Source organism: Rhinolophus ferrumequinum, chromosome 2 (assembly GCF_004115265.2).
Source record: "Rhinolophus ferrumequinum isolate MPI-CBG mRhiFer1 chromosome 2, mRhiFer1_v1.p, whole genome shotgun sequence".
Classification (NCBI taxonomy): Eukaryota; Metazoa; Chordata; class Mammalia; order Chiroptera; family Rhinolophidae; genus Rhinolophus; species Rhinolophus ferrumequinum.
The window spans coordinates 11,868,013-11,885,471 of record NC_046285.1 but is presented as its reverse complement, the minus strand read 5'-3'; the positions used below and the strand labels follow the sequence as shown (position 1 = coordinate 11,885,471).

The following is a 17,459-nucleotide window of genomic DNA, read 5'->3' as shown; positions in this document are numbered from 1 at the left end:
TCCAAAAATAATACAAACTTTATTAGAAAATTAGAAGGCACTAACCATCAACCAAAGGATTACAGCAGTCTATTATGCAGGATTATTTATGATCTAGATCCATTTAGGTCTTGACTCCATTATAGTCAGACACCATGAATTGGTATTCAGAATTCTAGATAGTGTTTATGCGATACAGGGACTGCCTCTTCTAAATTAGGGATCTAAGTAAAAGTAAATTCCAGAGACGTTCAGGATGCAGGGAACTAGGCAATAGCTGAGGGTCACCTGCCATGAAAATGAGATCGGCTCCAACCCCACTTCCTTTCTTATATATATACATCAAAAATGTACTCAGGCCTAGTCCCAAATACAAAATAAAGTACACAGTTTAAAACAAACTGCAAAGTTGTATTTATTTACACTAAAACATGAATTACCTGTATACACACACATTGAAGAGGCACAACCTGTTATACACAACAACCATAATCTTTAGTACGTTATACACAGTAGTATCTACAGGTGCGTCAGTGGTTTGAGTGAACACAGTACCAAAACATTCCTGATACAAAATAAATTACTCATTCACATATTCTAATCACACAAGACAGTTCATATCTTTAAAGCTGTGTACTTCAAAAAACACTAGCTAGATGTACAACCAAAATGTAAGTTTGCTTTATGAAAAATGTCTTCAAACTATTATGCATAAATGATCCCTATCGGGATGCATTTTTCTCTTAAACTATATTGATGTCAAGTTTATATATAGCCTCCCAAAATATGACTGAAGACAGATATTACTTCATTTTTTAAAGGTGTAACTATACTAGAGAAAATGCTAAACTATTGCCCCCAAATTCCAACACTGACATTTCTCAGACACAAATTATTTAAATTCCAGAATATGAGATTAGCTGCCCTATTTTGCAAATTGTTTCCTCTAAAAGTGTTAACAGATTGTCCTAAACTATCTCAGATAGTAAAGAAATTCAGCTTTTTTTAAAAAAAAAAAATCTTAAAATGCTTTAGGTTAATGCTAATACTATATTTGGAAATTTTAATAAATTGGAATACTTTTCTCTTAAAAACCTTCACAAAAAGATCTTTTCCCATTCTAAAATCTATTAAAGATATGTAGAAAGTCCAAGAGAACACTTCAATATTTTCATAATGCAGTGAAGGATTCCACTTTGGCATTTCTCCATTAGTTCTAAAATGAAATGTCAATAAACATTTTATATTTTTCTATTTACCTACTACAGACATATTCTGTACACAAAAGTATTTGAAATTATGTTTTAACAGCAATTTCACTAAGAAATTTTCTTTTTTAGATCTACAAAAAATATTAACATTCAGCTTTTTACTAAGAAGCTGAAATGTTTTGATGTTGCTGAAAGGAGTTTGCTTAGTTCTTTTTCAGTGACTGAAAATTCAACAATGGATAAAATTTTTGTTAGATATAATTTAACAAAAATGTTGACCAGAGTATAATTTTTGAATATTGATATAAAGCATGCCTCTCTTAAAGGAAAAAAAAAAAATCTTCACATAATATGGGCATCACAGAAAAAGAACTGCTATAATTTTTCTCTTGGTCCCCGCCACTTTTCTAAAAGGAAACAGACCAAAACAAAACTGCTACAAATGCTGATTGCTGGAAAATTTTCCAGACTGCCGTTCATATTACATTTCCACATTGTTTCCAGTACCATGAATTTTTTGCTCTCATCTTAAGGCTAAAAGTAGTCCAAGTGTGACAATTTTAAAATGATAATAGGAAATGAGAGCAAAGTTTTACAAATGAGCACATTTTTTCATTCAAAAATAAATATGGGGGAAAAAAATCTCAGTAGAACTAAATCAAATGCAAGCTACATTCTCCAGGGCTTACTGACAACAAAAACAAAAACATAAAACAAATACTGTAGCTAATTATGCTGTTTACCATCGTCTACAAAGGTCTTGGATAACACACAAAAAAAGTGATAGTAATGACGGCTTTATTGTGACATTAACACATTTTAAAAATGCAATTATAAATTTCCCATCGTTTTCTAACCGGGCAGAATCATGGAAATCCAAGCAGAGAATGATGCACAGCAGATGGTGGAACTAGAACATAAATTGGGTATTTCTGCTATCTGGTATTGAAACATCTGAATATATCTATAGGTATTTTAGAAAGAAAAACTGATCCATTATTTTTTAAATCTAGAGAATGCATGAATAGAACACATAATGGGATACTGAATTTGTGAAAGTGATTTTGTTATATAACATGGCAGTTATTAAATATTACATATGCAGCTTACACTACTAATACTGTTATCTCTCAGCCAATGTAAATATCTGACACCAGCACTGTCCTTCAAGTATTGTTCAAATTAATGGTTACATGTTATAACCAAGTATGTAATTTACCAGCTCCTGCTAATACAATTTAGTAAGAACTGGGAGTCCTGGAATTGGCACTAGGTAAAGTTTACAGAATATAATTTTAAGTGCATATGGTTATCTATCTCCAGAATCCAGAAAATACAGCCACCAATGCTCCTACAAGGGAGTTTTACCTCAATTCTATCATTTTAGAAGTATGTTGCAATGGAATCTCTCCAAAATCAAATAGGATCAATTTGGTCACATTCGATTCTAAAACAAAATGTTATGTAAAATTCTTGTGTATCTAAATGTTGCATTTAGATGTTAAATTTAAATGTTGAATTTGTGAGATATTTTAGAGTTTCTTTTTTTTGGAGGAGGTGGTCTGATAAAAAGGAACAGATTAGACAAGATCACAGATAATCACCATTCCTCCATAATTCAGTTGAAGTTGGTCTTTTGCAAATGCTTATTAGGAATTTCTAAAGCACTGACTTGCAGAGGCCAAGAGCCCCCATCAATCCCTGCTTGGATGGCCACTCCCGTCACCACTGCCAGGTCAGGGTCTACAGACGTGTTGGGATCCTTTCCAAAGAACTCCTGGATAACTTGGCGGATCCGAGGGATACGAGTAGAGCCCCCAACCAAAACCACTTCATCGATCTCCGTCTTTTCCAGATGGCCTTCTTTTAATACTTGCTGAATGGGCACCAATATTTTCTGGAAGAGATCGTCATTCAGGGTGTCAAAGAGCTTCCGTGATATTTCCGTTTCAAATAAAACTTGACTTTCTCCACTCTTCTTTTCAGAAAGGTCAGCTCCAGACATGCTGTTTACATGGGAGCCCTCTGCTGGGGACAGTCTGTCCTTTGGCAGTTCAGTGACACTATTCTGAGGTTCGTTCCTGTCCTCTTCCTCCACCGTCAGCAATACTGACATCTGAGCAGACTGATGAAGAGTCAGATTTAATTTGACCATTTCCACAGCTTGTCTTAATCTATGGATTTCCTCTTTCCTAGAGGGTAGGAAGCCATATGTCTGATAAATCTGTTTATATAAGTACTGCAGCAACCTCTGATTGAAGTCCTGTCCTCCAAGTTTATTGTTCCCTAAGTTAAAAATAAAAGAGTTTACATTATAGTTATGCATATATGTGTTTATATGTCTATGTATAAAAATGATATTCTGGGAATAACATATTCTTTAATTAATATATTATAAGATTATAAGATTTTACTCATGCAAAGAGTGATCGAAAATAACTGGGTTGAAGTGATTTTAACTCAAATGTGTACTATTAAAAAACAGTGCACATCTCGGTTAAATTTTTTAAATGACATAAAAGGAACTATCTCTTAATGATATCAAATATTTTTTCAGAAAATATATTGAGAATGCAGATTGGCTTTTATGTAGCAGTTTACAAACACTAGTTGTCATTATTCAACAAAAGAAAGTCCTTCTTATAATTAAAAAGTACCAGTAGACATTTTATTATTTTTTTAAAAAAATTCTTGTTTTGCATGATAAAAAGCTGAAAAATAGAAACAAATGATTTAAAAGGAAGAGTAATGTAATATAAATCCCCAGCACTGAACTTGTTTCTAAAGACAGTGCAGTTAGGAGGAAGACAAATGCAAAAGGTAGACCACCTATACCTTACAGTTGCACTTTTCAAACAGGCCTATTAGTTCCTTAAACTAAATTAAAACAAAAACATTTTTAAAAGATTTGGAATGTAAAATACTATCACTTCCTAGAGAATACTATTACAGATTTTCTAAAAATATCTCTTGTAAAACAGATTATCAAGTAAAATAAAATGATCACCCTTCACTTTAAAAGAATTTCTTTCCTTCTGTTCCCTTCACCATGGCCATGAAAAGTATTGGCTCAGTGAGCTACTACTGGCAATATATTTATTTGACTTACAGGATGCCCAGTCCTTTTTTGAGACTTAACTTTTTGCTGTTAATACACATAAATGGTGGCATAAAATTAGCATAAAATTACATATACAGAAGTTGACCAAAATCAAAGAATACTAAAAAAAACCTTTTAAACGAACACTTTACAAATTAGTTATGTTAACGTGCCTGAAACTCCTTAACTCTGTATATTTTACTTACCAGACATTGCCCGGGTTAAAAACATTCCTCCTTGTTTATTCAGCAATGATACATCCAGAGTTCCTCCACCTAAATCTATCACCAAGACGTGAAAGACATCAGCCTTGTGGAGACCATAGGCCATAGCTGCCGCTGTGGGTTCATTGATCACCCTTAAGATCTTCAGTCCTGTATGATTGGTTGGAGGGAAGAACGAACAACTCATGAGAGGGTACAATTAAATTCCTTTCTGCTCAACCTCACAACATGTTAATCTCTTCTATGACATGAACTCCATTAAGTAATAGTGAGAAACAATAGTCACAAACCCAATAAAAACAATGAAATGGGAAGGACAAATATCAGTTCTTCTAAATGTGTATTAGAATTATTCTAAATGATCATAATATAAAGACATAAAGGCCCAGATTTAGTGGAATACATCATTATATTCTTAATTAATACTTAAAAAAAATCTCTGCGCCTCAATTTTTCATGTATTTTTGGGAATATATGAGCAATAAAAATTTAAACATTATATAACAAATTGCTGTAGAAATGATAAGCTTACTGTGCTTTTTTTAAAAAAATGATTTTTTCATAAAAAGATGAATAAACAGAAAGGAAATAATAAAAAGAAAAATCTAGATGAGATGTTCAAATAGCTACAATTATACCCTTAAAAAGTACTTAAAGTACCCCCTTAAAAAGTACTTACGAGACCCTGAAATGCAAATCTGAAATATACAGCAAATCTGATTTTGAATTGTTATATTTGTGCAGGCAAAAGATCAGATTTCCTTGAGAAAAATTCCTGCTTTAAACTAACTGCCACACATGAGTGGTCTGCAAAGTAATATGGCTTTCTGTAGCAGGAGCCATAAAAACTATTTCAACGCAGAAGAATTTATTTAAAGATCATAACACCCTTCCCCTTAGTTCTCTGACTTCATTACTCACTCTGCTCTGGCCACAGTGGCCAACCTCCTATTTTCTTATGTAAGAGCAAATTCCCATTTTGTGGCTGCTACACTGGCCCATCTCTCTCCAGCAACATAATTCTTCTATATATCTCCTTGGCTATCTACCTTGCTTCTTTTAAATCTGCAAACATGTCACTTTCCCAGTGAGGCCTATCTGACCATTCTTTAAAACCTGCTGGATCTTCTAGTCTCTGACCACCCAGCAATCCTGTCCCCTTATCCTTTTTTTTTTTTTTCCCATAGCATGTTACTTTCCGATATACGTTGTATCAAGATTCTGAACCAGAGGCCATTTTGCCCCTTCAGGGACATCTGGCAATGTCTGGAGACAGACGACTGTCACCATTTAGGTGGGGATAGTTCTGCTAGCATCCGGTGAGTGAAGGTTACGATGCTGCGAAATAACATACAGTACACAGGACATTCCCCTACAATAAAGAATTACCTGTCCCGAAACATCAGTCATGCTAAAGATGAGAAACTCCATGATCTACTTCTCTTTAATGCTGATTTTCTGTTTCCCCCTAGTAGAATGTAAGTTCCACGAGAATGGGGATTTATCTGTTTTGTTTATCGAGACACTCAGTATCTGCTGAATGGTGTTAAATGGATTCTCCCCACCTCACATTTTTTTAAAAAATTATATTCATCTTAACATTAAGAAAAGTTTAGAAGAAAAAAACTCAAGGCTCACATATGTCCATGTTCTCTCAGCCTTTGTCATGTGCCTGATTGGCTGTTGTCATAACACATACATTTTACATTGTGCTAGAGCTTTCTTATTGTTTGTAAACTTGTATCAAAATCCATCCCATTTACCTACCATATAGTTTGTTTATGTGCCTAAATAGGTAGTTTTCAAGGTGATACACCTTACTACAGAAGATTTTCAACCTAAGAACATTTTTAGAAAAATGTAACTCAGGCAAAGGTGACTATTACCTGCAAGGTTAGCAGCTTCAATTGTTGAATTTCTCTGTTTTAGATCAAATTCTGCTGGTACAGAAATAACAGCATTGGCAACTGGCATTCCAAGATACTTCTCTGCCATTTCCTTTAATTTCAATAATAGCCTAGAGCCAACATATTCTGGGGACACTGTGATGGTCTCATTACTTGTCACAGAAAACTCAACCATTCCATTTTTGTTTAAAACCTGTGCAAAAAAAATAAAAAAGGTATACATTATACATATACTTACATATATATATACTGGACTTATTTCATCAAAACTTACCTTTACAAAGTCATAAAATTCACCTGTAGTCTATCAATTACATTTATTAAGATTAGAGATTAAAAGTTATACTTTAAAATCTATTAAAATGAATCCACACCATAGTTTTCGGTAACAAAATAGTAACAGTCATCACCAGGAATATAACTGTAACATAAAAGATTCTTGATATATATTTGTTAAATGAAAAAAAAAATGAATGATGAAATATAAAGAATAACAGTTGCTAAATCATGTATGTGACTAAAGACCTTCTTTTTCTTAAAATAAACTTGTTCCAAAAGTAACAGATAACTGAAAGAATGTTTCAGAACATATTAGCAAGAACAATTTTAGTGCTTCATTATGCTCTTATCCAAGAATCAAATATCACTTATATTCTTGTTTCTACAAAAACACATATTGTGTATTACCTCATTATCCCGAATGTAGTTGTCCATTTAAAAAACTAGATTAATTCTAAAACATACTATCCTAGTTTCACCAACAGAAAAGACTGTATTAACATCAATAGTAAAGAAAATTAGTCTGTTGTAAGAAATTATAAGAAATTTACTCAAGTCATTCTGGACCACAAAATTAGGTTTCAATTAAGGAAACCTGACCTTCCAAAAAGTATTTCACCTGTATGGAGAAAACTAAAACAAGCTACAGACACTATTAAAATAAGGTCCAAAGATAACAGTACTATCACAGCCCACGTGAAAGAGAAACAACAAAAAATCAGATTACTTAGAAACTTAAGGGGGGGGAGACCTTAAAATAATTCTTAGATCAACATGTATCTAAAGCTGTAATTTAGAGGAAGATGTATAGCTTTATGATTTTATCATTCTACATAAGTGTTGGCAAGATGTGGAGAGAAGGTAACGAACCCTTACGTTCTGCTGGTGGGATTGCAAATTGGTGCAGCCACTATTGAAAATAGTATGGAGTTTCCTCAAAAAGTTAAAAACAGAGCTACCTTATTTATGACCCAGCAATTCCGCACCTAGGTATTTATCCAAAGAAATCCAAAACACTAAATCAAAGATACATGCACCCCTATGTTCACTGCAAAGCTATTCACAATAGCTAAGATATGGAAACAAGTGAAATGCCCATCAAAAGATGACTAGATAAATAAATTGTGGTATATTTATACAATGCCATAAAAAAGGATGAAATATTACCATTTGTGACAACATGAATGGACTTAGAGGGTATTATTATGCTTAGTGAAATAAGTCAGACTAGGAAATACAAATACCACTATGTGATCTCACTTACATGTGGAATCTAAAGAAAATAAAGAAACAAAACAGAAACAGACCCATAGAGAGAGAACAAACTGATGGTTATTAGATGGGACTGGATCAGAAAGGTGAAGGGATTAAGAAGTACAAATTGATAGTTACAGGAGAGTCACAGGGATGTAAAGTATAGCATGGGGAGTAGAATTGACAGGATTATAAAAGCTATGTATAGTGTCAGATGGGTAATAGACTTATTGGGAGATCACTTTATAAATCAGATAAATGTCTAATCACTACACTGTATACCTGAAACTAATATAATATTGAATGTCAACTATAATTTTAAAACCACAGTCATGGGGTGTATAGTACAACATGAGGAATATAGTCAATATGGTCTAATAGCTATGTACAGTGTCGGGGTGGGTAGTATATTTGTTGGGGTTATTACTTTGTGAGTTATATAAATGTGTAAATGCCTGATCACTATGTTGTTCGGTATGCCTGAAACAAAAAACAAACAAAACAAAAAGGAATCTGAGAAAGACACTTAAAAGCATTTTTTTCTCCTTCAAAAATGGATAAAAAATTTGAGATTTTGTATGTAAGGGTTATTCAATAAGCAGCATTGATACAACTATTTTAAAACCTATCATTTAGAATCTCACTTCATAATTTACAAAAAAAAATCCTATATGAACTAAACATTTGAATGTTTAAAAGAAAAAAACAGCAAAACCCAAACCTACAAAAACTCATATAAAAGTGTTGGGGATAAGACAAAAAAACAAACAAAAAAAGTAAGTAAGATGGGAAGGCCATTGAAAGCATGGAAGAGTCCAAAACCATTTTAAAACATTATTAAGAGACAATTTTACTACATAAAAATTGATGTTCTTGACAGCTCAAAAACACAATTATGTTATAAAAAGGAAAAATTACCATGTTTCCCCAAAAATAAGACTGGGTCTTACATTAATTTTTGCTCCAAAGGACACATTAGGGCTTATGTTCAGGGGATGTCAGCCTGAAAAATTATGCGAGGGCTTATTTTCCGGTTACGTCTTCTTTTTGGGGAAACACGGTACTTAAAACATCACAAGTGTATTTTGTCATCATCAAGGAAAAGATAAATACCCCAAAAGAAAATAGGACAAAAGATAGATAAGAAATGGATCACTAAAGAAAATCAAAATGCCAATAAACCCATTTTTAAAGTCTGTCCTCACTAGAAATCATAGGAATTCAAGAAACTAATAAGAAGATGCTAGTTTTTTTAAAAAAATTATCTACTGGCAAAGATTAAAATAATAACTAGTGAAGGTATAGGCATTCTAAAGAATAGTCAGGAGCACATAACCTTTTTGGTGCACAATTTGACAATATAAATCAAAAGTCTTAAAAACATGTGCATATGATCTATCAATTCTACCCCTAGAATTCAAATTTAGGAAATTACTAAGAAGAGTAACATGATATATGTACAAGGATATTCACTGAAGCTCCAACCGTGGTGGAAAACGAGGGAAAAAATAAAATGTATACTGATAGGGTCTGGGTAATTAAATAGTTGAACAGTCATTCCATGCAACCACTAAAGATGATGGGAATCTACTAACTGTCCATGATACATTGATGAATTTCAAACAAGCCATAAAACACCATACCTAGTTTCATTTATTTTTATGTATACAAATATGTGTACACTCAAACACAAGAGAACATATCCATCCATCCATCCATCCATCCACCCACCCACCTATAGTACATGGGATTCCATTAGCCTTCCTGCTACAAGGAAAGAGCGAGGCAGGCTTTCTGAGGATGGCAGAGCAAGAATATGATAAGGTCCTAAGTCCTTGATAGCACTGTGGAGCCACTGAATTAACTCACCCTGGACTCGCTGTGAGATTGGTATGTGAGATAATATTACTTCCAAGCAGACTGAGTCAGTTGAAATAAAAAGTTTTATAACTTGAAGCCAAAGCGTTAACTGAAATAGCACACTGAACTAAAATTAAAATAGATTTTAGCTTAATTACTTACCTTAAATGGGTATCTGCCAACTTCAGCCTCCAGCTCTTCTGGGGTAAAAATCTTGCCTATGAATCTTTTGGCATCATATATTGTGTTCTGAGGATTTGAATCTGCCAGCTCTAAGCTTTCATACCCCACATGTACATCATGGTCAGTAAAGGACACCGTGCTGGGTATGCTGATATGCCCATTTTCATCTGGAATGACCTTTACTTTTCCTGTGCCAGGAAAGAACACCCCCACCGAACAGTAGGTGGTGCCAAGGTCAATGCCAATCACTTTAGGAGTAGGCAATGGTAAATACTGTTGTGCCAAATAGCCAGCCAACAGGAGAGTCAAAACAGCCGATCCTGAAATAGACAAATTAAAAGCTGTGTCTTATAAAACTAGTACAATATGTGAAATTACTATTGTAAAATTCTTTTGTCACTCTTTGTAACAAGACTAAAAACAGTTTCAAAATATTTTCTTTTATAGCACTAATGATAACATTTCTCTCAAACATCACATTTTTCATTAAACTGACCACATGCAATTAAAATGATGTAACAACAAAAACAAACAAACGAAAAACCCTGTAGTTGGATGTTTGTGTACTTCACTATGGGTGAATAAAGAAATAAAAAGTAAAAAAAAATTTCAATAATTGTGATGTTGACAGGAAAAGCCATTCAGCTGCAGCAAAAGCTATACATATGTATGTTCTTGATCAATTGATATTTAGATTTATAGCTTTATAGTTTTAGTTATCATATTAAAAAGACACTCTATTATTAAAATTCTCACAGCTAAAACTGTTATAGTAATGCTAAAACTCTTTATCCCCTTATCTCCTTTTTTTCTTTCAACAGGATGAAGTGGATAAATGGGATAAAATGATTTTGAAAGCTGCTTAGATATTAAACTGTCAACTTCATAACAGAATATAGTTAACTTTTTTTGTAGTTAAATATCAACTAAGAACATAGTTCTTGCAGAAGTAATATTTAGAGAAGAAGCATAAAAGTGTATACACTTTATGACAACATAAATGGAAGCTACTTGAAGGCAGATATGGTAAATTGTATTCCCTGCACCAAGAATGGTTCCTAGCAAACAGCAGATATTCAATAAATATTAACTGATGAGAAAAACAAATATGAACAAATGCCATGAAGACTGTAAACAGAAGTGATGAACAAAGACGCCACTTCGAATATTACAGTTATTGACTTCCTTTCAGAAGGCTTTTATACACCTGTGTCCATCCATGTTACATACGACCCAAAACGTCAGTATGTAGGAGTCTGTTTTACTAATTGTTAGCTCATCCTTATGAACACATAATTGAAATTATGTGCCAACCCATTTCCTCTTGCTCCTACGTGAAAAATTTCAGAAGCATTTCATCACCTTCTTGTCCGGGGAGGGAAAGTCTTAACCCGGACTGGCAGAAAGAGGCCTGGATCTCTCAAAATCCAGCATCCCTGGAGTCTACAGCTCAGGTCGCTGCTGGGGCTCCTCCCCCTTCTCCCACAAAGGGGTGTAAAGTGATGCACATTCTTACAGCCTCTCAAAAGCCTCAATTCAACCAACGATTCAAAATCGACGTTTATTTAGAAAGAACGGTTGCCGAACACCGATGCCCCTGGGGGGTACGCAGAAAGTTGCCGCCGGCCCTACGTGGGCCTACCCCGGCCTGGGCCATCCTAGAGGCTGCTCCAACAGCCCCAAACCGCCTTTAAATCACCTTTGCGGCTCCCTTCGTGCTGCGCCAGCTGGATCCAGAAGGTGTGACAACCACCCCTGCCCATCCTGGCCTCCCCGAACCGCTCCAGTGCCCACAACAGCGACAGGGAACCCCCCACGATCACTAACCTAAGATCGTCATCTCTCCGGCCATCACAGTCCCGCCGCAGACGCTTAGGCTGACTGTACCAGATCTGAGGCACCGCCCCAACTCCGCCCGGCAGCCCCGCTGCCACCTGGGAAATGTAGTCTTCTTGCTCTGACGCAGCCGGAGAAGCTACATCTTCCCATCAGAGAAAGGACTTTATTTACCGTGAGGTCGCGAGGCTGAGAGCTTCCATTCATCAGCTGGCAGGGACGACTGAGCCGCCCTCCCACGCACGGACTGCCGAGCCAATTAGGCTGAGGTGGAAGACAGCCAAGAAGAAGGGCTGGAGTTTATAATCAAATCAGAAGCGCCTCGAGCCAGCTGGAGGTGAAAACACGTTATTTCTTTCGCATCGCCCCACCGCGTTGCATTCTGGGAAGTGTAGTTTTGGTCTGCTCCCATCCCCGGAGGGAGAGTGAGGATCGTTAGGTTACTGCTTTTTGGGGGGCCTTGTCCCTAACCAGGCCCAGACTACAGCTTTTGTTATTTTGTTCTGCCTTTTAAAGCATTCTCCTTTGCCTGGGATCTAGATTCTAGATGGGGTTTCACTAAACGCCACTCTGGCCCCAGCCTCCTTAGTAAATCCCCTCCACAGTGCGGGCACAGACGGAGGTTGAGCTGGGCGTCCATGTGACTCCAATAAGATCCTCAGTCCTCTGCTTTTGTATTGGGAATAAATGAATTAAAGCAATTTCAGCCAATGTGATTTATCCAAGAAAGCAAGGACACATTTCCTCTTTTGCTAACATTGAAGTGGACCGTTAAAAACAAAAACGAAAACCAAACACCTTAGCTTTCTCTTGAATTAAATCGTAAGTGGCAGGAATCGCTTTCATGTACAAGTCTTGTAACATGTGATGGCCATTTAGGACACTTGTGAAGTGTTTTTCAGGTTCTAATCTATAATAGACCCGATTTTTGTCCCTGTTTGGCCACTGGTAGTACTTAATGACTCCTTCTGAGTGTGTTTTGTCCATTACTGCTGTTCAAGTTCACGGGAGCTATGATGCTGGCGAACTGACATTTAATTCCTCACCTTAGATATAAATCAAACAATCCCTGTTAACAACAGGTCAGCCTGCTGGGGAAATAAATTGCCATTGGCTTACTAGTTGATTTAAAAATGTTATGAAAATGTTGATGTTTATTGAAGCTGAATTGTGCTTAATGAGAATTCATTGTAATGTTCTCTCCATTTCTTGTATTTTTAAATCATAAAGTATAAAAATGTATGTGTCTATTGTGAGTATTTATTCAGTATAATTTGAGTAATATTCATTATAATTACAAAGAATGAATAATTCAAACACTCAATTCATGAGTGTTATTAGGTAAATGATCATACTAACAAACATTTAGCCCAATGGTAGCCACTGGTAGCAACCAGAAGGAGAGACAGAAGGTAAACAAATAAATGTACTTTATTATGGTACATACCATAATTGCGATATAGACAGAGGGCAGAAACAGAATTGAATAAAGACTGTGTAATTTTATCTTGAAGAGAAAGCTTAGTGGAAGAGAATATGTCTATGCAGTACTTTGAAGAGTAAAAGGGAGCCATGATGAGTAATGGGAAAATATGAAGCAGTAGACTGAAGGTATTCCAGGAAGAGGAAACTGAATTACCAAGAGCATAGAACCAGAAGACAATCTCATAGATTAGAAGTGCTGGATCATAAAGCATGAGGTGAAAGTCTGAGAGATAGGACTAGAGATGTAAACCAAATCAGTAGGATTAGTCCTTTGTGGTAATGGCTATTGCCATTCTCCCTGCCACTCACCCCTTTCTCCTTGCTAATGGGATCCTGATTTGTTCGAGAAGTAGGTACAGATTATATGATCTCACAGTGGAATGCCCTTAATCTAGGGGAAAAATTAAAAGGGCACTAAATAGGTTGTATTAGTTTTCTATTGCTGTCTTAACAAATTACCAAAAATTTAGTGTCTTAAACTAACAGAAATTTATTATTTTACAATTCTCTAGATCTCAAATTTGGCAGGGGTCTTACTGGATAATTCAAAGCATCAGGGCTGCATTCCTTTCTGGAAGTTCTAGGGGAGAATTGTTTCCTGCTAATTTGATTTGCTGGCAGAATTCATTTCCTTGCAATTGCAGGATCAAGGTCACCATTATGATAACTGTAAACGGAGGGCATTCCCAGCTTCTAGAGGCCACCAACATTCCTTAGCACAGAGACTGTCTTCCTCTCTCAACAGTGGGTCACTTCCTTCTCAGAATGATTCAATTGGATCCACCGGACAATCCAAGATAATCTCCCCATCTCAAGCTCTATAACTTTAAACTTATCTGCAAAATCCATTTTGCCAAGTAAGGTAACATTCACATGTGAATGTGAATTAGAATGTGAATTTCTTTGGAAGCTGTAATTCTGTCTACCACAATTCACTCTCGGGTCCCCAAAGATTTACATCCACCCACCTGTAAAATCCTCCAAACTCTCACCCTATAACAACATCAACTCGAAGTCCAACAAGCTTATATAAATCTCATCAGCTCAGAAATTCTAAATATCATCTAAATTGGATAGTAGTTGTTGTCACGTATCCCTTAATTTTAGTCAGCAGAGTTAATACGTATTATATAGAACTGAAAATTTAAGAAATAGGAGCTTAAATAGATCATTCAAGTTTATGAAGGCAACTTTCTGAAAGACCAAAAAATGACAAAACTTAATAGAAAAAGGAATAGGTTATAGAGAAGAATGAGTGGGACGAAATAAAAACATGTACTTTTTTTCAGTTTTCCATAGAGGAGTCAATATATATCATTTAAAAATTTAGAAAATCCATATAGCAAAATATATCAATGAAGAAGTAAAACCAAAAAACATACCAGATGACAGATTTAGGATCAATTTTATTATATCCTTAAATGTAAATGGGATAAACTAAAAAATTCCAGGTTGTCTTTTTCTTTTTTTTTTTTTAAGTACAGTGGCAACAATTTTTAGGGACTTTAAATGGATAACTAAATGAAGTTCATATCTGAAAAATATCTTCGAGGGCATTTGGACCTATCCCCTTATTTATAGAGAGAAAAATAAAGGCCAAGAGAAGTCAAGACAATTATGATCTCAATTAGTGTTCTTTCTCTTAATAAATTATTCCTCACTTTCAACTTAGTGATTAGAGCTAATCTTTAAAAATAGTAGGTAGAGTGAAAAATCATCTAATTATATATCCCAGTAATTCTCATTATTATTTCAGAAATGTACTCCATTAGGAAAATTATTGCCAAATAATAAAATTCTTCCTACATATCAATGTTATTGAGGGGCCAAATTCTCCTTGTTTAATCCACGCTTGTTTCTCTTCCCTCATCTATATAAGAAAAGTTCATTGAATGGAAAATTGATCCCGTTCTCTTCACATTCATTAAAAGAGTAGGTGTATTGGAATTACAACTTTGTTTGAATTACATTGTTAGACTTTATGGAACACTAATATTTAAACAGAAAAGATTGCTCCTATGTTAAAATTATGCCATAATAGGACAAACGAGAGTATTTATACGTTTTTTTCTGCTATACTGTTATGGTTCTATATATTTATGTCTTTTGGGGATTAAGATTTTATTACATGAACATTTTTCATGTAAAGGTATTGGTGGGAAATAAACTTGATTTGTAACTAAAAAGCTGGTAACAGTGTTTTTTCAAAAATATTATATTTCAGAACTTTTGAAGGGTGAATGTATTTGCCCTTTATTTTAAAAATAACTTATATTGTTGTTATTGTCTCTAAGTTTCAAATGAATTTAAGTGGAAATATATATTACATATGTATTTAAGTGGAAATATATATTACATATGTCTCCAAGAAGAAACAGATTGTCTTTAAAAAAATTATTTCTGATTAAAGCAAAACATAAAAAAAAAACATAAAGGCATATGAACACATACATATTTCTTATGTGATCAAAAATATATATCCCAAACAACAAACCAGCACCAAACTTAGAAGTATTGCCAGTAAAATTTAGAATGAGAAAATAACTACTTTACAACCATTATATAGCATTGCTCTTGAATTAAAAGCCAGTGCAAGAAAATAAAATAGAAGGTATAAATTTGGGGAAAGAATAAAGAAGCAAATTTATCATCATTTTCTAATGACATGATTGTCTTAGTTCAAGCTACTATAACAAAATACTATAGACTGAGTGGCTCATAAACAACATAAATTCATTCCTCACAGTTCTGGAGGCCAGGAAGTCCAAGATCAAGGCACTGGTAGATTTGGTGTCTGGTGAGAGCCCATTTCCTGGTTCATAGACAGTTGTCTTCTCTCTGTGTTCTCTGTGTTTCATAGAGAGAAGGGTAGATGGGCAAGGGAACTCTGGTGTCTCTTTCATAAGGGCACTGATCCCAGTCGTGAGGATTCTACCCTCATTATCTAGTCACCTCACAAAGGTCCACCTCCTAATACCGTCACATTGGGGATTAGGTACAATATATGAATTTGGGGGGAGGGGTACAAACATTCAGTCCATAACAATTATATAAACAGAAAAATCAATTCTATGAAAATATCTGAGAAACAATAAGAATTGAATAGGGGTTCATTCAATAATACTGCACAAAAATAACTTTCCTATGTGCAACCAACCAGTTAGAACAAAATATATATATCACAGGAAAGATCCCATTTGCGGTAGGAAACAAAAATATAAAATCCATAGAAGTACATTTAAGAATAAGAGGAAAGTTTTCAAACTCTTCTAAGACTAGAACAATATATATATACATAAGTAAATAAGAAGACAATGCCTTCTTGGAAGTGCCCCCTTTTCTTAATAAGAAAATTCAATTCATTATAGAAAAGTTTAAATATATACAGAGTAGAATTGATTACCAAGTACCTCATGCAGATTCAGTGATTATCAATGTATGACTAATTACATTTTATATTTATCTCATACTACTTTGAAGCAAATAGATTTATCATTTTATTCTTAAATATTTAAATAAATATCTCTAAAAATAATTTTAAACACACAATAATATTGTCCAACCCAAATATTAAAAATAATTATTAAGAATCCAATCAGTGCTCAAATTTCCAATTGCTTTATAAATGTTGTATAGTTTTCCAGTTTGCTCCTTTGAATTAGAATTCAAATAAAGTCTAAAATTTGCAGTTTAAAAAAAATAGTTTGTCTTTTAAAGTTTCCTGCAGTCTGAATTTTGCTGATTGTATCTCATGGTATAAACATGTTTGTCTCTTTTGTGTCTATAGTTAGTATAAATTGCTAGTTGGATATGGAGGTTTGATTTAATTTATCCCTTTTTTTAATCTTGCAAGATTATTTTGTCTTTGGTCATGTGTTTTTCCATTAGGAGAGCAGATAATGTGTGGTTGACTCTCTTTTAGTTGATGATTAATGTCTATCCTCATTAATTTATTAATATTTCCCCTTCTTTTTTGTTAGCTGGAATATATTTATAGAGAGAAACTTCTCTCATTTGCTATTTGATTACCCTGTGGTATAGATTATGTAGAAAGACAAGATAAATTCTTGATTCATCTCTTTACTTTCTACTTTTAAAAATAATCGGTTAACTCACTAGCACCCTCCAAAGGTGATCGATT

At 34.4% G+C, this 17,459-nt stretch overlaps 1 protein-coding gene across 1 annotated transcript; it reads right to left on the bottom strand.

The window, feature by feature from the left end:
* Nucleotides 1–369: 369 nt before the first annotated feature.
* Nucleotides 370–11,952, bottom strand: HSPA13 (heat shock protein family A (Hsp70) member 13). The gene is made up of 5 exons (XM_033135407.1): nucleotides 11,825–11,952; nucleotides 9,977–10,317; nucleotides 6,401–6,614; nucleotides 4,497–4,664; nucleotides 370–3,476 (listed from the first exon to the last, which is right to left on the bottom strand). Exons 1-5 carry the CDS (start codon nucleotides 11,847–11,849, stop codon nucleotides 2,809–2,811), a joined length of 1,416 nt encoding a protein of 471 aa, XP_032991298.1. The 5' UTR covers nucleotides 11,850–11,952; the 3' UTR covers nucleotides 370–2,808.
* Between the last annotated feature and the right edge of the window lie 5,507 nt (nucleotides 11,953–17,459).

Bases quoted from the DNA above. Each gene is read 5' to 3' on its own strand.
- HSPA13 (XM_033135407.1), bottom strand. From the start codon at position 11,849: ATGGCCGGAGAGATGACGATCTTAG. The intron at 10,318-11,824 runs GTTAGTGATCGT...TGTCTATTTCAG, and splicing joins CGGAGAGATGACGATCTTAG to GATCGGCTGTTTTGACTCTC. The intron at 4,665-6,400 runs GTAATAGTCACC...CCAATCATACAG, and splicing joins TGAAGCTGCTAACCTTGCAG to GACTGAAGATCTTAAGGGTG.